Source organism: Bacillus rossius, chromosome 16 (assembly GCF_032445375.1).
Source record: "Bacillus rossius redtenbacheri isolate Brsri chromosome 16, Brsri_v3, whole genome shotgun sequence".
Classification (NCBI taxonomy): Eukaryota; Metazoa; Arthropoda; class Insecta; order Phasmatodea; family Bacillidae; genus Bacillus; species Bacillus rossius.
In genome coordinates, this window is record NC_086343.1 from 31,417,340 (window position 1) to 31,439,026 (window position 21,687).

General features: G+C 41.1%; 1 protein-coding gene across 1 annotated transcript; it reads left to right on the forward strand.

Moving 5' to 3' along the window:
* The first annotated feature begins 1,663 nt into the window (after positions 1-1,663).
* LOC134540449 (apolipoprotein D-like) lies at positions 1,664-21,319 on the forward strand. The gene is made up of 5 exons (XM_063383208.1): positions 1,664-1,786; positions 8,724-8,867; positions 12,941-13,163; positions 16,912-17,063; positions 19,729-21,319. The coding sequence occupies exons 2-5, from the start codon at positions 8,736-8,738 to the stop codon at positions 20,041-20,043; spliced, it is 822 nt and encodes a 273-aa protein (XP_063239278.1). The 5' UTR covers positions 1,664-1,786; positions 8,724-8,735; the 3' UTR covers positions 20,044-21,319.
* Positions 21,320-21,687: the final 368 nt, after the last annotated feature.

Consider the following 21,687-nt stretch of genomic DNA (forward strand, 5'->3'; position numbering starts at 1 on the left):
CGTGTCGGCGGCTCGCGTAACTCCGTAGCTGTCATGTGTCAGATACGTGTCAAAGGCCGGGTGCCGCGCGGGGAAGGAGGGGGCAAAGCGACAATCCTTGTAATCTTCCAGGCGCGCGCGGCGCATATCATGTTGCGGCAGCCGCCAGCCAGCTCTGCACCTGCACGTGTCGCGGCCTTGCTCACGTTCGTCACAATATTTTCATATTTATGTAAGTTATATCTTACACGTCTATGCCCCGAGCAAATATATTTTATAAAACATCAAACTGAAAGCTGTGTTCAAACGTAAGTTAAAAACATCGAATGGAAGCAGCTAAACAAACAAAACCCATTTAATATTGTGTATATTGCGTGCCTTGCTAACATTTTGGAGGTTATATTTTTATCCGTCCGTTGTCGAAAGGTAAAGCTTGGTAAGGTTTAGACGGACAGACGGATGGAATTATCCGGGCCATCTGATTGGCTGCAGGTCACGAGACAGACGGATTATTGTGAGTCCAGCTTTATTCGCCGATGAGACGTGGCTGGCTGCTTCGGCCCGAGAGCACGTCATGCAACCAGCAGAGATACCCGAAACCACGTGATTCTTCGTGCACTTTCAAAATTAACTACTCAAGATAACAATCAATTTCTGAAAATAAAATTATTCACAGCCGGAAGTAAGTCGAGGCGATGATTCATCGTAGCGTAACGAAAAGTGCAACGTTCAGAGAGTGGAGCGGTTGATTGGTTAAGTAGAGAGTAAGACGACTGTAGTACACGTACATGTTTGTTACAATTATTGTGAACCTGCACTTATGAACCTTCCATTATGTACTAAATTGTTTATAGTTTTATCGTTCAAGTCTCATACTGAATGAAGTGGACTATTGAAGTGTGAAGTTTCACTTATAACACATAATGGTGGCCACGGACTGATTGTTGTGGTTGTCTGCTCTTGTTGGACAGTCTTCAAGTATGCGGGTCACAGCTCTGATTAGTTCTGCCCGCACGAATTTTGCCTACGGCCTTGATGCAATCATTAGTCGTGAAACTTTTGCATGTGTTTTGCAAAGAAAAGCTCATACTACGGAGTTGCAACATGGGAAATTTTGTTCAGTAGATCATACGTCACAATTAGGCAGCATCTAACATCATAACACTGGAACGCACACACATTGTACTGGTGTGCAATAGTATTTATGAACTCAGTAGCATAAACTTTAGTTTACTTTTCAATATATGTATATTTTCCTCAATTAATATTTATAATTTCGATTTTCACAGGTAAATTACAGCTTTGGGCATTAAGCTGAGCTTTTAAGTAACAACTAAATTTCCTTAAACATATCCAAAACATTTGGGATGATACTCCAAATAAGCTGTAGGTACAATCTAGGTTGCAAGATAATAAATAAAACAATTTTAGATATTTGGTCGTTCTACGTTTTTCGACATTATAGATTTTTTTAAATTCCAAATGTAAACGTTCTCTTAGAACACGAAATAAAATATCTCCAATTATTTTCGTGGACAATCAGCTATGTGGCCTGTACGACACGACACTCGCAAGGTGAACTGTTGGCGGAAGTGTTCGTTCCCGTACACTCACGTCTCGTGACGCTGGGACCGAGTGCAGGGTCCCGCCAGCGAGCGACGACGGCCCACGAACTGCGGGCGGAGTGGAGTGTCTTCGAGGCTGATGTGCGCGAGATGTGTTTATTTAAACGGGAAGACAGCTGAAGACTCCAGTAGTAGTTGTCCGAGTGTGACAGCTGTCTTTCGTGTAGTCGCTGATAAACGAGGTGAGTGACAGTATATTGTACGTGGTATCTTTACAGCATCCAGCTGAAACCACATTGTTTAAAACAGCTGTTGCTCTGAACACGCTGTTCTTTTTAGCACGCAAGTTTTCGTTCAATAATTTTGAAACATACTTTTAAGTTGTAGGTGCTGTAGGAAATATAACCTTGGCAAATGACAAACAGGTGCCTAATATAGTTGGTTAACGCGTGTTAATATTTATAATGTTAGAATTAAACGCAAACGTTTGTAGTAATATTATGTAACTTACATAAGTGAAATTTACCGAATTACTTGGAAATAAAGTGATAAGTTGAATATTGAAAAAAATGAAACTGTGACTGGGATCCAAATGTGGTATATTTCGTGATTGTTGGCTGTTGATAACAATAAACTATCTTAGTTTTTTTTTTTTTTTTACCGTATATGTAACTGGTTTGAAGTCCAACCGCAATAAGTTTATTTAATACAAGAGATATCAGTATGGGCTGGGCTTTAAGGTGTCATAACTAATTTACTAAGGTCTAGGCTATATTATATTATAACTATTAGGAATTTTCTACCAAATTTCTAGGAGCAGAAGATTTAAAAAAAAGCTAGCATAACTTTATCACTTACATTTAAATACGCTGTAAGTTACGAAATTACATTCAAAACCGCTTTGTTATTATCTAGCGTCCAACATTTATCTTGCTGAAACTGGTTTTGTTGTCCTTGAATATAAAGGCTCGGTCGCAACCTTAAAAGTTAGGGAGTTGCATTTCCATGTCATTAGTTTCATTTAAGAACATTATTTAATTTTTTTTTTTTCACCATACAAACATTACGTTTTATTTTGCAAATTTGGTTACCAAATGTATGCTTCACGCTACTTGCTATTTTTTATAAAGTCTTGCAAATTAGTCTTAATTAACACTTTTTGTCTGGTAATTGTGTTATAAGAGTCTCAAGAAATTCTTTTTCGTTTTTTCCACAGCAAGACAATGCATTAAATTGTATCGAAAAAACATACTTTTACTATATTTAAGAAACTTACAACTCCAAAAACAACCCCCAAATCTAACATAATATGTGGAGCTAGGCGCCTAGTTTGACTCTCGCACATAGTTTCGGCTGATAATTTACCCAAAATAAGAATTAGCACCTCTATATAGCACAAACGTTTCATACTCGAACGTAGTGTTGCAGAAATGTTGCTCTGCTTCATTACGTTGATATTGCACTGAGGAGTATCCTAAAAAAGATGTTACATGTGGAATATATTCAGCCCGAAGCCTTCATATTAAAATAATTCAAAGACCATTATGCTTAGGTAAACTTGTAAGCCATATCAAGGTCAAATGGTGATAGTATGCTCGTACATAGAAAATTACCCTGATTTTTTAATATAAGCATAAGTATAGTATAAAAACTATTGTAGCATAAATGTACCTCCAGCCAATGACCCTAGTAACCATTATTTATAACTACTTTGAACGTTATTGCAGACGTTCGATTGAAACTTAATTTATAACTAAGTTATATTTTTGTTATTAGAGATTAAATTTGCATATTAAAAACACTAATATTCAATGGGAGCGCAGAATAGTGTCACTCTGAATAAGGCACTTCGCTCGTCAAATATACTTCAATTTTTGCATCCTTGTTGACTAGAAGTGTACAGAAACGATGGCGCCTGAAATTGTTCCGACCCGCAAATTGAAAACCTAAGGAAAACCATAGGCGTGCCTACAGGGGGGGCCAGGTGGGCCATGGCCCCCCCTAATGGAATCACTCAGATCGGCATTTTCTCTAATGCGTTTCTTTAATATTCGTATATTCCTGGCACTGTGACACAAAAACTGTTTTTCAGTGTTGCAGCATGCTAATTAACAATATTTTTAAACATTTTATCGTTCTGGAAATACAGCCGCCTTAGTTTATTTAAAACACGAGGTCATGGCCAAGCAAAAAAAAAAAAAAAAAAAAAAAAAAAAAAAAAAAATTAGAGGTTTGTTAAAGTTCTTTTGTCTGAATTGCTGTGTTTGCATTCACTAAAAAGAAGTTCATTTCAAGGTAGATCTGGACCAAGCTATTGGACAATTCGAGGGGGAAAAATGTGTAAGTACCCTTTAAACATTGTCTATGGAAAAAAAGAAACATATTTTCAATATTGTTAAAATTATACGGATATAAATATTAACTAATAAACATATCTCGTTGATACTGCACAAAAATATAAACACGGCAAAGAGTGAATGTATTTAGGCTATTTAACATTCTAAATTCAGCTTCTGATTTAAAAATTTAGCAGGGGCCCCCCCCTAATGGAAATGTCTGGGCACGCCTATGAGGAAAACCTATTCCAATTAAAAAAAAATGTAGGTGTGTCCATGATTGATATTTTTAATTTTTTTTCCTTCGTGTTTTTAAAACTGGTATGAATATAATGACATATACGGGTCGAACCTAATGGCCGGGCTTCACTCACTCACTCACTCACTCATTCACTCACTCCCGTAGTTGTCTGGGACATAAAGTGAGGCATTAATAAGGGAACATTGTCGGGATGCACAGGTGCGAATGACCGAAGCACCCGGAATAAACCCGTCACGTTCAGCCGTTGAGAAACCCAGGATCACCCCTCGGGGCAGGGGTGGACGAAGGGAGTTGTGGTGGGGGGATATAAGTTGTAGGTGCTGTAGGAAATATAACCTTGGCAAATGACAAACAGGTGCCTAATATAGTTGGTTAACGCGTGTTAATATTTATAATGTTAGAATTAAACGCAAACGTTTGTAGTAATATTATGTAACTTACATAAGTGAAATTTACCGAATTACTTGGAAATAAAGTGATAAGTTGAATATTGAAAAAAATGAAACTGTGACTGGGATCCAAATGTGGTATATTTCGTGATAAAAATTTAAAAAAAACTGTAAAATATATCATTCCCACCAACAGGAGGACAGAATCTGAAAGCATAAACAGGAAATTGCAAATCTGTGTTCGCTTCTGTATCAATATAAGTATCCAGGATCCTTGCCTTCAAACCGACAAAAGGTCCAATTCATTACGCCTTTTAATTCTTTTTTACTGTACGCATCAAAAACGTTAAAAATGTAACCTAACTGTTTAAAGAAAGTACGATATAATGACCTTGAACGGGTACACCTTTAAGGCCAAGTTTATAAACTACGCAAGGAACACAAGAGCTCAACACGCAGTTGATGCAAGATGGTCATGGTCGTTGTACGAGATGCGGAAGTAGCAAGACATCGTCAGGGCTACAGCTTTGAAACCGTTAAAACAGTAGAAAAACGTCTTCTACGGATTGCTTCTAATACCGTGTGGTATTATAGATATCTATTTTGAAAGGTGTCATTATCTTTCACCTAGAAAGTGCGGGAAGCCTTCATTTCACAGACGAGAGAACACACCCGAAGTTCCCCGAAGTTCTTGATCGCTTTTTTATTTTTTATTTCACAGTATCTTTAATGTAGCTATCCTAACCAAATCAACCGTCCACAATGTTTTAAAGTATTTATAATGTAGCTAACCTAACCTAATTGACCATTAGTTATCATGAGTTATAATGAACAAAAAAACAACCGAAGATGCATGATCGAGCGTTTGGCTTTCTCGTCTGTGAAAAGGTTTCCCAGAAATCGCTGTCGCCATGGCTGGCAAGTCTACGGCGCGAAGAGACACCGCTAGTTCTCCACACGAGCCGCGGTTTCTCTCTGGGGAACAGGAACTGTTCGCCAGCCGGCCCACTTACAGCGCGAACAGACTCTCGAACAATTATCACCAGGCGGCGGCGCACCGCTTGGCTGGAGACTGGCTGGCGGGGATTTTACACAGCCCCCTGAGTCTGGGACATAGGTAGCGTGTCATTTTGAATCTTCTTCGCCTCGCTCGGGACTCCGCCGCACCCGCGGCACTATCGCCCCGGAAACTCCGCCGCGGGAGAACTCCCGACTGAACTCTCACTGACTCCGAGGCCGGCGTCCTCGTCTTATATATTACAGACGCCATTTCTAGAATGCACGAGCGCGGCTGGGGCCAGTCGCGTCATTCCGCGCCGACCCGACGGCAGAAATCTCTCGAAACACGTGTCGGCGGCTCGCGTAACTCCGCAGCTGTCAGGTTTCGGATGTCAAACTAACAGCGCCGAGCGGGGAGCTGAGGGCTGGAGGGAGGGGAAGCGGCGACCCAGGTGCGCGCGGAACGTCTCATGTTGCGCGGCCACATGATGTCAGCTAGCTGTGCACCTGCACGTGTCGCAGCCTTGCTCACGGTCGTTTCAATACGTGTATTTTGAAGAACACAACGATGTCGGCGCAGACGAACACAGTAAGCTTCCAACACAACAGTTGCCACGTTTTTTTTATATCATTGTTCGGTTCGTATTTTTTGTCACTGTTTTGGCCAAAGTTGGTTTTTTTTATCTGTATTATCTGTCCTTGTCACACCTGCCTCGTCGTTTTCAACCCGTGTTCGACTGTGCTGTGATATTTTTTTAAGACTTATTTCTTCCATGGAATTCCCTGCTCTGTATGCATTCATTCGACATGGGGGTTTTTGGGCTTGTTTTTATGTAAATGTTTTTGTCCATTCTCGTAATTTGTCTGTGGCATACAGTGGAAACCAGCAACGGCGTTATGGCCTTTGAATTGTTTTAATTCAATCTTTCCTATTGCGAGAATCATTTAAAGAGGTGAGCATACCGCACCGGGCCTGCTGCAGCCCAGATGCGGACTCAAATGTTGGCCTCGAGAGACAGATGTGTACCAGACCACGTCTGCCCAAGCCACTTGGCCGACACCGTGCAGACGAAGCCGTCCCATCCCTTGTCGCCTCCTCGTCGGAAACTCACCGCTAGGATCATCCAAAATTTCTCGTTATTACCGAGCGGCAGCCTGGACTGAAAATGTTCGTACGCGTCACTGGGCTATATCATTGGATGGCCAGTAGGGGCAGGCAATCTTCGCGAATAAATCTGAACGCCTGTTAGATTGCAACAAGGTATACCCGCACCAGAGGTTTCTTCCTTGTGATTGGCGGCCGTCTGAGAGAGAAGTCGTTTCTTTTTTTAACCGAGCCACTCAGGATGAGTTTGCTTCCGCACTGAATTACTGTGATTGGTGTTGTAACAATCGACATGCGCCTCAAAGAAATTCACGCAATCACGAAACACAGGCGATGCTACAGTGTTTTAACTTATAACTAATCTCGGAATCTTTTCGCGAAATCTGCATGGCCCTAATGTCCAGGTTACTTGACACGCCCTGATTGTCCGGAAGCCAATGGCGAACCACATAATGATGTCTGGTCCCGTCATGTGCGACCCGGAGAGGGAAGTCAAACGTGGTAACAGTCGATGAACAGATGACGGTGAACATCGATAAAGCACAAGTTTGTGGAACTTGGTCTAGCCTGGCACCATAAAATAACGTAAATGCAGCAGGTCTAATTCAATTTTTTTTTGTAATTGGATTAATTATCGCTTTGCGCGGAACGCTAACTATTAAAGTGTGCAGCGAACTAGGAAAATATTTACTAGACTCTATCACATTCTGGTCAAACCAAACAATAAAATAGGTTAAAAAATTAATGAATTGTTTTAAAAATGCGTTTCTGAGTTGATGACTACGTATTGTTAATATGCCTTTTCTTGTTTCGGCAACCTTGAAGCGGTTGCGTAACCGAGTATGTAAACTATAGGTATTTAAAGTACTGAGAGAGGGACAGTCAGTGTCTTGCAACCAGTCTCAGAATACGACATTTATCGATAGTAGTACCACTGGTAACCTTTTCCTGTCACGTGGAAAACATCACTACTATTGCCTCATTTGACGCAAGGAACCTGATGCAAGCTGCATTTAAACAGTAGGTACCAGGTGACGTTTGCTCGTCCGTGAATGGGGCTGCTGTGGGGTATCACATGCCAATTTTATTGTATGATTTTTTTCTCTTCGGGGCTATTTCTGTAAATTTAACTCTACGCCTGTCTTGCATTTGTTGTTCTGTCACTAATATTGTCAAACTGAAGTTCTCTAAGTGTAATATAAAGGGTGTAAAAATTTGCCCAATTGTTCCTAATTAATAATACTATTTGTGACAGAATAACAAAAGAAAATGCAAAAGAGTACTTTTATTAAAATCTACAGTAATTGCCCAGAGAGCCAATTCATGGCATAAAAATAAAATTACACGTTAACTTAACGTGCGAGGCTGATTGTTAATGTCAACGAGTGAGGCCGATTGTTAATGTCAACAATAGACTTGTAATGTCCGTCATACTCTGTGGGTGAACTGGAGGCGCGGTGGTTTGAGTGGTCAGAACGCTCGCCTCCCACGGGTTCGATTCCCGGCGGGGTCCAACCCGGGATGTTTCGCAAGTGGGGAAACGTGGCTGACGTTTGCCGTGGCCCGTGGGTTTTCTCGGGGCGCTCCAGTTTCTTCCGCCAATCCATGCCGTCGCTGCTCCACGCCTTACCTCCCCAGCTGATCTTGAGCATTCTCCAGGCTGGCTGGAACAACGGGTGTGACTCTCCGGAAAGCCTAAGATGTCCATCAAGTTCTGTCCCTGCCCGATTACACCCGAACAATTCACCTTCGACCAACCTCGGGTTTATTTATATATATATTTATTTATATATTTATATTTCTCTGTTTATTTTAATGTAGCTATACCGACCACTTTTAATATTTGAATTCATTTTTCTTGCGCAAAAATTAAACAAATCCCGAGGTTGGCCGAAGGTGAATTGTTCGGGTGTAATCGGGAATGGCAGAACTTAATGTGCATCTTAGGTCTCCCGTGACCCTCCTGCTCCTAGTAGTGCCATCCATGTAGACCCCGCGTCACTCAGGGTAAACTCTAGCACTCCCCAAGTGGAGGGGATCTGTGGCTGGCGTGAGTGTGTGGCTCGATGAGGCTCTTCCTTCCTCCAGCCCGCTGATTGGATGATGGCCGCGGCGAGCAGCTTGGTGCGCGCCCTGGCGGCGCTGCTATTGGCCGGCTCCGTGGCGGGACACTCCTACCACCTGGGCGGCTGCCCCAGCGTCGACCCCATGCCGGACTTCGACATGTCCAGGGTGAGTGACTGCTCCAGGTGAACATAGCAGTCGTTAGAGGCAACGAGGCCATTTCTCAATCATAGGGACCAGAAAAATTCGCGGGTTCAATGAACTGTAGGATGAACTCCACAGTTCTACGTACACTCGGTCAAACGCCACCCACTGATTGGCTGCTGTCTTGTGAGACGTCCCAGCGTAGCAGCCTGTGATTCGATAAAGCTTTGGTTGGGTGTTTCTCATTGGCCCAGAGTCATCCAGGTGAGTTGTGAGCCAATAGAAGAGGCAGCACTGAGGTATAACTATTTGTATTTTAGCCTATCTCGAAATCAATTCGCGAATGTTTCCGGTCTCTACTTATCATTCAGCCCAAAACAGGTTGGAAAAATAGTTCAAAACGACATCTCTTTTACGTAAGCCTCTGATTGGCTGTTGAGTTTTGAGAGTATAAAACAGTCCTTTGCAATGCACCTGGCACAAATTCGTGTAATATTTTACCGACTGCATCACTTGGTTTTTGCAAATCATGTCTTGACACGAATCATTTTAGTATCGAAGCATATTTTGTTTGACGACGTCTTAACTGTTTCGTCAGTTGTTTCTGCCTTGTAAAGTGCCTAATATAATCAAATAAAAACAACTGAAATTTCATTTTAAGTCTCTACTTGCATTGTCATACAAAAAAAAGATAGTTTTTCTAGATACGAAATAAAGAGGTGCCACAACACATTCATTCGATGACACAATGGGTTTTGGACTTGAATATACTTTTTACAAACTGCCGTGTGACCGTAGACTTTCGCGTTTGAAAACATGTTTACTTAAACCTGTTGTTGTATTTCGGCGTTCCATGAAACGTACGTGGATACGTAAGTCACGGAAAAGAGTTGGTGTATCTACAATTGGCACGCATGAAGACTTGGAAGTACGGATTATCTAGGCAAATGGAAGCAGAGTATTTGGCCGTTGTGATAGCCATGTTTGTTTACGTTGTAAACACTTTGTTTTCAATTACAAGAATAAAAAAAAAGTGTTTTCTCATCAACTTGTGATTTATTTTTATTGTGGACTGTCAAAATGAACCATTGTATGTCAGCTTTGTCAAACCTGAGTCATGAAATAGGGTTTGGTTGGCTTGGTAATAAAAAATAGGGGAAAAAAAAGTGAGGGAGTCTTTCAGTGCTCGCTAAGTAATATAAGTGTAACACCTAAGCTCGGTAACTAGCAAATTAATGTGTTCTCATGTTGAAAATGCACTTGTATTATGAAATTCGGGCCTCCGAAACGAAATTTAACGTAGAATTCTTTAAAAAATAATGTCGAGCGTGATAAATATACGCAAAATGGGTAAAGTGCATTTCTGGACTCTAAATCACACGTAGTTCCAGCACCCGCCGCTAGAATTCACTGCCTGAATCGTATAAGTGGCTGCCGCCACTTCGCGCAGAGTAGCACGTACACTATTTCGAGTATCGAACCATTCGCTTAGCAGACAAAATTTTTCAACTATCATGAACGGCTCCGATAAAAGCGAGAAGGATTTGAAAAAAATTGGTTGTCTGTAAAGTCGGTTTACGGACGATAGTTTAACGTGACGTCATAACAAAACATTGATGAAATGATTGCATACTTTTATGAATAAAAATGGAATCATTTTTATTGAATTATCACTATTTTGTATGGATACAAAGGAGTGAAATGAAATCTACAATTTAATTGATAAATTTACTTTTATTTGCACTCACTAATTTAAATATGCTTATTACTTTAACGAAGAGATGATTTTAACTATAACTTTTATACATGTTTGCTCTTTAACTTCTTCCAATCTGTGTTATTCTGTTAAGGATAGGACGACGATAGGAAAAGTAGGAAACGAATGGGAGTGTTTCAAGTTTAATGTGCCTCGAAAAAGTCAAATCGATGGTTACTCCAATCGAGTGGAAGAAAGATAGATGCGGCGCAAGCGTACAATGAGCGTAACGGGACAATGTGCGTTACGGGACACTTTTTCGTGCGTGCAGCTTGCGTTCACCGATTTATTAGACGTTGTCACGTCAAAAAAGTTTAAATCCAGAAAACAATTTGGGAAGTGGCAAGCCGAAAAAATATAATTTTACTCTGTAAACCTCAAGGCTAGAAGTTACCGGTACGGTCACACGCACCAGCACAAAGCTAACGTTATTGTCACGCCTGCGTCTCGGATGCGTGATGCGCTGCGGAAATAACCGAAGCTAACGATTCGCAAGGAACTTCGTGCGAATGTCAAAAACATCGCTAGCAAAGTGACCTCGCCCACGAGATAGCAATTGAAGAGGCTGGAATCATGCCAGCTGTTGCCTGATTGCCCTGCGGATGTGCCGTAGCGCGCCTGCGCAGTGCACAAGAGGGAAGGAAACTCTCACACACCCCTGGACCAGCTAGGAAACAATACTGTTTGTTCTCTCACTACATCTGTGTTCGGGATTTTGCTCGTTGGAGGTTGCCGCGGTTCACAGTAACTCTTGTTAATAGGGAATCCTTCTTTTCATAGACGAGAGAGCCAAACCTCCGATCGTGCATCTTGGTTTTTTTTTGTTGTTCATTATAAATAAATATGGCGGTGTTGATAAAAGGATACTAATGGTCAATTGGGTTAGGTTAGCTACATTATAAATACTTTAAAACATTGTGGACGGTTGATTTGGTTAGGATAGCTACATTAAAGATACGGGAAAAAAGCATGAACTTCGGGTTTTAGCTCTCTCGTCTGTGAAAAGAAGGCTTCCCCTTGTTAATAGAGACACTACTGTGATCTGCTCTAGTCTTGCCATGTTACTCTTAACAAATTTGACAGTTTCGAAGGTGGTACCAATGGTCTTGGTGACCTTGTGCAACTGATTTGAAGAATGTGAGCAGCTTCATGACGGTGTTTGTTGCAAGAGACAGTTGGGAAGTGGTTACGTCCTGTACCGCCTTCGGGACAAAGTTAGATAACACGGACTATTAAGCCTAGGGATGGCAAAAAATTTTTACACAAGTCCATATACCGGTCGGTCTTGCAATATATCGTTTCAATTATATCGACGCCAATAAAATATCGGCTTGATAATATCCACGTATCAGGTTTTCAAGACATCAAAACTTTTACCCTTTATTTTCTTACCATGAAATTAATATTTAGGCCGAAAATATTTTCCTGCAATTATTTCCTAAATAATAATAGTACAAAGAAATTTTTTTTTCCTTGACTAAGTCAATGTTAGTGTGTTGCCTATTGTGGAGTATTTATACTGCAAGGGTGTACAATCGATTTGTATGTATTTTTACAAACTGGAGGGGGAAGTGTAAAATTTAATTTTCATCCAGTCAAGCGCTGCTCCAGAGAAAGGGCGCAGGGAGCGATAGCCCCTTCCGAGCCCAAATTTTACTGCTTATAACTTAAATACTTTCGTTAGTGTGCTAAACTCTTCTTTCAATCAAAATTTGTACGAAATTACTAAATGTCAGTATTAGAGACCACATATTTTGTGAATATCCCAAGGGCAATGTCATGATTATTAACTGCATCCTCCTGTGCGTGAGCCCTGCGCGAGAGGTCTTCCTGGAGCCGCCATTGGTTCCAGGAAGGGCCGGCGCGTCCACACAGGCGAACTAGGCAACCGCCCAGGGCGCCAAGTAGCTGGGGGCGGCGCAGCACGACACACAACAGCTCATATCATATGTTTAACGATTATTGAAACTAGATGAAAATGGATTTTTGTAACAGTTCGGAATGTTTATATTGGCATAAGTAATTATTTAAAGTCCACGGTGACCTGTTTATGATTTGTAGTAAGTAAAGAAGTAAAAACAAAACACAAGCCTGCTTACATTTGATTGTTGACAAAATCTTAGGCTTACTACGTGATGTATTTTGAGGCAAGGCAAATTTTTTTTTTGGGGTGTCCGGCTGGTTGGGTGGGGGGGGGGGGGGGCAAAAAGGTGGTTCACCTAGGGCGCCAATTTACCTTGCACCGGCCCTGGTTCCAGGTTGATGTTCAATGAGTAGACGTGATACATGTAGTTTGCGCGTGTACTGGCCGGCTGACGGGAGGGTGTGTGTGTGTGTGCAGTTCCTCGGCAGGTGGTACGTGGTGCAGAAGACGTCGACGGGCAGCCGCTGCCTGGTGAACCAGTACTCGCGCGGCCTGGGCGAGCGCAACTACACGCTGGAGCAGGACAGCGAGCACTTCCTGCTGGGGCTGACGAGCGTGGACCACGTGTACCGCTACACGGGGCTGCTGACTGCTCCAGCGGCCTCGTCGCCCGCCGCCATGCGCGTGCGCTTCCCGCTCAGTGAGTCGCCCGCGCTCAGCTCATGCGACAAACACGTCTTTATTCATTTCATATCGCTGGACCCCATTTCAGGGTATGATGCATTTCAATCAAGGGCGCCCATACCTATGGGCAGGGTGGGTCCGTGGCTCCCCCTAGCTTTCAGGCAAACAAAAAAATTAGCTGTTCTTGAGCATTTTGGGCAAATTTTGAGTCCTTTAAGGCCATTTTTGGCCATTTTTTTTTGTTGTAATTTTTGATGGTTTGCCCCCCTCCCCCTACAAATTCTGCCCCCCTTACAAACTTTCATATGGGCGCCCTTGATTTCAATGTTACACATAATATATATAAAAAAAACAGTAAATAAGATACATATTGATATTTACTCTGTTTCTTGTGTGCCTCTCTGTTCAGTGCAAATTTGGCATCTATTTTAAACTAACTTCCCGAAACTTTGAACATAGCCCAGCACTGGATGACAATGCAATTGTTACTCTTATTTTTTTGTGTCTGTCTGTCTGGTTAAATTTTGTTTTGTTTTGTTTTGTTTTGCAATGCCCCCAGATTCTTGGTATTAGGCTACGAGTAAAACAATACAGTGTTGCGGGATGCACGAAGCAAAATTAGGCAGCATCACAAACTGCTCCAGTCAAAATTGTTAAAATCTATTGCAAAAATTTCATAAACAAGACTAAAAGGCAGAATATAATTTTTTTTGATATACCAAGTTTTTAAAGCAAAGTAAAAAGTATTAAATAAATTATCCTAGCCCCACACAAATTTATAACCTCATACAGATAGTCCTGAAAATTTGGGATTGTAAATTTTTAAAGGCTATGAAAATACTTGTAAGGTTAAAAACGATAATGCTGGCGCATGCCATAGATAATAGTAAGGAGCATAGGGAGTAGCGGTCATTGAGAAAACTATTACAACATTTCATATCATTTGCAGTGCAATCAGTTTGTTAGTGACTTAGGTAAACTATTCATCTATCAATTATATATTTCATACGACTCATGTTTTTCGTTTTAATAAAAGTATTTTCGCAGCTATTAAAAATTTATGATCACAAATTTTCAGGACAATCTATAATGGGGTTAGGAATCTGTATGCGGTTATAAATTTGTGAGAGGCTTGGAGAAATTATTTTATACTTTTAAGTCAGTTTTAAAAACACGGGATATTAAAAAAAATATTGAATTATTATTTCTGTTTGGAAATTGTCATGCGTGCGATGTTGCTGAATGAGCATCAGAAATGGTTCTTAAAAAAGTGTTTAGGGTGCATTGCTGATACAATCATTATTCATCTAGTTGTATTGTTTCATTTACTAAATTCGGTTGTCAAATAAGTTTACATAACAATGATTTTTCATAATAATATATATTTTAAAATTTTTCTTAAACATGCAAATTTCAAGTATAAAATTCTAATATAAGCGGCTATATTATAGGTATTGTTAATGTAGTGACTAGATAAATTTTGTACCTAGCTGTTGTTTCTTTCTATTTGCCACGCAGTTAAAAATATTGGTTGTCTGTAAAGTCGGTTTATGGACGATAGTTTAACGTGACAACGTCATAACAAAACATTGATGAAATGATTGCATACTTTTATGAATAAAATTGAATCATTTTTATTGAATTATGACTATTTTGTATGGATACAAAGGAGGAGTGAAATGAAATCAACAATTTTATAGATAAATTTACTTTTAATTGCACTAATTAATTCAAATATGTTTATTACTTTAACGAACAAATTATTTTAACTATAACTTTTATAAATGTTTGCTATTTAACTTCTTCCAATCTGTGTTATTCTGTTAAGGATATGACGATGATAGGAAAAGTAGGAAACGAATGGGAGTGTTTCAAGTTTAATGTGCGTCGAAAAAGTCAAATCGATGGTTGTTCCAATCGAGTGTAAGAGAGATGATGGGGCGCAAGCGTACAATGAGCATAACGGGACACTGAGTAACGGGACAATGTGCGTAACGGGACACTTTTTCGTGCGTGCAGCCGGCGTTCATAGATTTATTAGACGTTGTCACGTCAAAAAAGCATGTCCACAATATTGTGATTGCAGTATGTCACAAATGAATGCTGGCGTGGGTGGCTTTAAGCTGGCGCGTAGTGTCCGTTGTGGTCCGTGATGAGCCGGACACAGAGACCCTTGAGTCCTTTTATTAATCTATTAAAAAAAAAATCTAGGTACCTTTTTTGACTTTGGAAAGCGTACAAGTATACTTAGAAGTTAAATAGAAAAGCATCAACTATAATTTTTACACATAAATTAAATTTTTTATTAATTACAATGACAAAATTACAGTGTCCATATGTACCACTTAGTCCCATTTTCCAGGTTAAGTCCTGCGTTTGCCTAATTTAGCTGGACATAAGTTCGCATCTGCTAACAGGTTTTCTAGGCAGCCTTTAACTTAGCTGAATTGAATTCTAGGTTACATCTTTATTTATTTTTATACTAAAGGCATTACCTAGGTAGGTACTACATGTATGAAACTACTCTGAACAGTTATGTCATGTTCATTACACCAGTTCTTGATTGGCCAGCGCAAGTTCAGTTTGGTTGATGATAGGAGTAGGTAATTTTATTTTGCACCAACACCAGCTACCACACTAACGTAGACCAATGACATTTGTGTGTATGTATGTGTATGTGTGTATATATACATACATACATATATGTATATATGACACACATGTTTTTTTTATATATTCCTGAACAAACAGGTTTCATAAATGTAATGTGCTACTAATGTTATTTAATACATGAAACACGCACACATCGAGTTAACATGAAAGACATGCTCCCAACTAACACATAATGCAAACCGGAACTAAACACAGACTTCTTGCGAACAATTCCTGCCGCTTGTGTGCATGAGGCATGTTGTGCCAGATGTGGCCCAATATTACGAGTACGATAATCATCCCAAATAAAGCTCTCTGTAACCAGGGGCCTAACCAGGTGGGGGGGGGGGGTTAGGGGTTCAAACCCCCCCCCCCCCCCGACCTTAGCACCAAATCTTTAATAATTAATTTCTTATTCATCACTCAAACAAATTTCATATTAAAATTAATAAAAATTTTATCATTACAATATTTAAATTTAAGTATCGAAAACTGCGAAAATAGCACTATTTTACACCTTAAAATCCAAATTTTCCCGGGGAAGAACCCCCGGACCCACCGCTTTAATACGAGGGGAGGGGGGGGGGCATGCTTCTTAACTTCCCCCCCATACACAAATCCTGGCTACGCCACTGTCTGTAACGTTATGTAGCTAAGTGGCTTAAATTTTGTTGTTCTTTCTTCACTAGTTTTTTTTATTTTTTCATTTTTATCCTTGAGGAGAGAGGTCAGGACCCCACGGACCTTCCCCCTGGCTCCGTCTCCGAGTTGTATGCATGTTTTAAACTTATTTTGCTGTGTTGGACCTGCGGCCGATCAAGGGAAGCCTACAACTCACGTAGTATCGGTTCCCTACCACGTTCGTGCAAGTTCGGATTTCTCTCAAAAATTGAAATTAAAAAAATGGAAGGGTTAGGTTAGGTTTGGTCAGTCTCAACATGCTTGTTTTCATTGGAAATTTCTGATTTAGCGGCTGAAGTGGCTTTAATACCAAAACGCAAAACTTCGGTAATCTTCGGAAATTCTTGCAGGGAACCGAAACTACGTGAGTTGTAGGCTTCCCGCCGATCGAACCGAGACTCGTCCTGCATGTTGGTTGGTCGCCTGCGCAGGCGTGGCCGGCAGCGCCTCCTACACGGTCTTCATGACGGACTACGAGAACTACGCCGGGGTGTTCACGTGCCAGAAGATGACCTTCGCGCACCGCCAGTCCGCCTCCATCCTGTCGCGCAGGCCCACCCTCAGCAAGGTCATCGTGGACAAGGTGGGTTTACTGTCCGCGGTACTTGTGAGGACCGTGCGAAACATGCAGGTGGTGTAGCTGTCGCTTTCGAAGAGCTGTTTAAGAAACAAAAAAATTAGTTGTCTGTAAAGTCGGTTTACGGACGATAGTTTAACGTGACAACGTCATAACAAAACATTGATCAAATGATTGCATACTTTTATGAATAAAATTGAATTATTCTTATTGCATTATCACTATTTTGTATGGATACAAAGAAGGAGTGAAATGAAATCTACAATTTAATTGATAAATTTACTTTTATTTGCACTTATTAATTCAAATTATGTTTATTACTTTAACGAAGAGAATATTTTAACTATAACTTTTATACATGTTTGCTATTTAACTTCTTCCAATCTGTGTTATTCTGTTAAGGATAGGACGATTATAGGAAAAGTAGGAAACGAATGGGAGTGTTTCAAGTTTAATGTGCCTCGAAAAAGTCAAATCGATGGTTGTTCCAATCGAGTGGAAGAGAGATAGATGCGGCGCAAGCGTACAATGAACGTAACGGGACAATGTGCGTAACGGGATACTTTTTCGTGCGTGCAGCCGGCGTTCATCGATTTATTAGACATTGTCACGTCAAAAAAGAATGTTGCAACTTACAGAAATGAGATTTATTTTATTGTATTCACTATACATCCCCAATTTGTTTGTCAAGTTCTGAAGATCACATCAGGAAGATTGTGGCAGTCAGCAGCGATGCATTGATGCAGGAGATTTCAGAACTCTTCGGCAGCTTTTCGAGGTGTACAGTGGTGATTTCCTCCCGAATTTGCATATTTAGTTCTTCCATGTTGTGAGAAATATGTTTGAAAACCTTTTTTTCTTCTTGAGGTAAACTCACAAGATGAAGTCACAATTGCTCAAATCTGTTCAGCGTGAGCCTTGGATTTGAGCGTTGACTTCTGCCAGTAGGGTTACCTCGAGGAAAAGGTTTTCCAACAGCATCCTCACACCTTGCAAGGATTGAAAATGCATATTCGGGAGGAAATTATGTGCAGAAAAGCGGTTGGAGAGTTCCTAAATCGCCTCCATCAATGTATCGCCGCTGATGGCAACCATCTTCCTGATGTGATCTCCAGAACTTGATTAAAAAGTTGATGTATACTGATTCCAATAAAATAAACTTCATTCCTGTAAGTTGCTATGTTTTTTTAATACTTTAAAACCGATACACACCTTTTGCCCCATTCTGTATAAAAGAGTCTTAGTTTACGATTACAGTAACGTATAATGGAATTGGTACATTCCTAATATCCGTAATATAATCAATCCCGTAAGATAATGATCTCCAGATTGTACAGGAATCATGTTTAACAGCATGGCACTACCATGAGACTGATAGCTTGAGGAAAGTAGTTTTGGCATGCAGAGAGGGTTGCAGACATTGATATCAGGTGATCATATTCGAGTTATGTACGTAATATGCTTTTGACACAGCATAACATGTTAGTTTCAAGTTTGGCAGTTTCCCATTATAGTACCATTTCCCAAATGTCACTGGCAAAGCAACACGTGATGTTAGTTGGCCTCAGGATACTTTGACCATTCATGTTACTTTTGAGAAGTCACATTCGAGGCAAGTTATATGATACAGATTATAGTTTGTCCAAACGTGGTGAAGTATGGCTTGTAGCAGGACGGTACGTTTCGGACATGGGTTGCGATGCAAGATTTGTTTGGCTTTATTACAAAACACGCATGCACTATACATCGATGTTACATGTGATATATGAGGCGTACACTACATGAGTGCTAACTAAGCTTGTTTTTGTACGTCTTAGCCTCAATCTCTTTAGAAATGATTGCTTTGCTGGAGACCGGTACCGTAATTTTTTAATGTAAACTTAGTGGTCGCCACCGTGACTCGACATTAGCAGTTGATAAAGAGCGTGGCTGATCCAGGGAGACGCATGTGCGTTTGTATTAACTAGAACAAGTCCAGAGTCAGTCGCACGTTGCTCGCGAGAGGCCCTACAACAGCTCCCTAGCGGCAAAACTGGTGCCACAAGTACATGATGCGCAGCATTACGATTCCCTTGGACCCTACCCTCTCATGCTGGTCTGCGTGACAGACATGGATCTAGGAATTGTGAGGAGAATGCATCTGTGATGCAGTTGAAGTAACCTTCTACCCCACTATCGACATGTTGCCACACCCACATCACTGCAGAAAAATGGTGATCGACCACGCCCCATAACGGTTAATCATTATAGAGTTACAATTAAACACACAAGTGTGTGGACAGCAGTTTGGCTGGCTCAGCAACAGACTATTACTAAAAAATCGTGCAACAGACCCTTCAAAAGCCAAGGACACGAGTGACTCTTCATTTCACAAAAAGCTGCATCTGCAGTTGTGTGTGTAAGTCCTTTCAACTTTTCGGAAGGTAAATAATAATCACTGCCACTCTTAAGATACACTTTTCAATAATTCTTTAGGTGAAATGCTCCTTAAAATTGTATTCGGTAACAGTCATAAATTCTTGTGACCAAGAACTTACTTGCATCTTTGCCATAAAATAATTTTACCGACTTGTATGGACAATTTTTTCGAAAAATTTAAATATAGATGTTAGTCCAGGTTTTTTGAAATAAGAAGTATTTATTAATGCTTGATGTATTTCTGTTGTTCCAGATCCGTAACCGCCTGTCCAGCTACAACGTGGACCCGTACGACCTGAGCATCATCAACCAGACGGAGTGCCACCTGAACACCACGGACGGCTACGACATCAACATCAACCCCAACACGCTGACGGCCGGCAGCGTGGCCAGCGTGGTGCGCAAGGCGGGCGAGAAGATCGGCGACGGCATCGAGGTGGTGGCGGATGGCGCGACGCGGCTGTACCACCACGTCAGGGGCGACGGCGACGATGCGACCAGCCACGGGCGCGACCGGGAGGAGCTGAGCGACGCGCCGGGCGGCTACGAGGCCGAGTGGCTGCCGTGAGCGGGACCCCAGTGCACGTCGCCGCGACACTCCCCGTTGCAACCTTCCTCTCGTGAAGGTCAACCTTCTAGCAATAGTTATCCACGACTACTTCTCTCCTGCCTAGACACTGCAGTTCTGGCTGCCGTGAGCGGGGCCCCAGTGCACGTCGCCGCGACACTCCCCGTTGCAACCTTCCTCTCGTGAAGGTCAACCTTCTAGCAATAGTTATCCACGACTACTTCTCTCCTGCCTAGACACTGCAGTTCTGGCTGCCGTGAGCGGGGCCCCAGTGCACGTCGCCGCGACACTCCCCGTTGCAACCTTCCTCTCGTGAAGGTCAACCTTCTAGCAATAGTTATCCACGAATACTTCTCTCCTGCCTAGACACTGCAGTTCTGGCTGCCGTGAGCGGGGCCCCAGTGCACGTCGCCGCGACACTCCCCGTTGCAACCTTCCTCTCGTGAAGGTCAACCTTCTAGCAATAGTTATCCACGACTACTTCTCTCCTGCCTAGACACTGCAGTTCTGGCTGCCGTGAGTGGGACCCCAGTGCACGTTGCTGCCACATCGCGGTCTAGCGACTGTCGTCTGCTGCAGCGACACTCCCCGTTGCAACCTTCTTCTTGTGAAGGTCAACCATCCACCAATAGCTAGCCACGACTACTTTCCTCCCGACTGGATTCGTGTGTTTTACACACATGCAGGCCACTTGTGTGTGCAACCGGGTGAATTACCTTTCTAACTGACAGCGCCGAGGTTAATATAAAGTAGAATTCCACTAAAGAACGTCATAAGCAAGTAGGTGAAATACAATGTAAAATGATCTTTATCAGTGCCAGCTGGAAGAATAATGGTGTTCGCTTTGGCTAACCAACCGATGTTACATCGTAACTTATTAAAAGGGAATTTATTTTCAAAATAATACTTGGTTCTAAGCTTCTAATTAAAGTTTTGGGCTCATCTTCAAAATAAGAGGTCTGTGTGCTAAAAGTTATCGTTACTACCTACTGACTACACAATAGCCTTGTGCCTCAATTCATTTATTATATAAAAGGTCTTTTCAGTTACAAATGACATTGCTAGTGATGTTATTCTTTTTTGTAACACAGCTGGACTGCATGAGTATATAACACACATTCAAGCAATTTTTTTTTTTTAAACATCTCATGTTCAAAAATTATTTTTTACTGCACACAATGTGGAAGTGCTGTTAATTTTTTGATTCCATTACTCATTCAAGAAGACTGTAAAGTATCAAATGATTTCAATGTGAAATAAAGTGCCATATTTGTAATTTTGTTTGTGTTTGTCATTTATTTGACAGTGTATATGGAAATGACCTGAATTTTATGTGATATTTTATGTAAATGCAATGCAAATTTTTCTCTTCAGAAGAATGTGTCACAGTTAAGGCTAGATTTTGAGGCGTCAAATACCTTAACTAATCTGTGTTGAAATATTCATAACAATTGTCCATACAAATTTCTTTGTTTACTATAATTTCACTTGAGATTGACTCAAATGACCAAAAATTTCATTTTTTCACTCGGTTATTCCTTTCTAGGGAAAATTTAACTTTTAAATAAGAAATCATAAAAAGTTGTCACAAAAATCTGGAGATGCCAAAGACATTTGGAGAGGCAAAGTTCCTCAATAAATGTC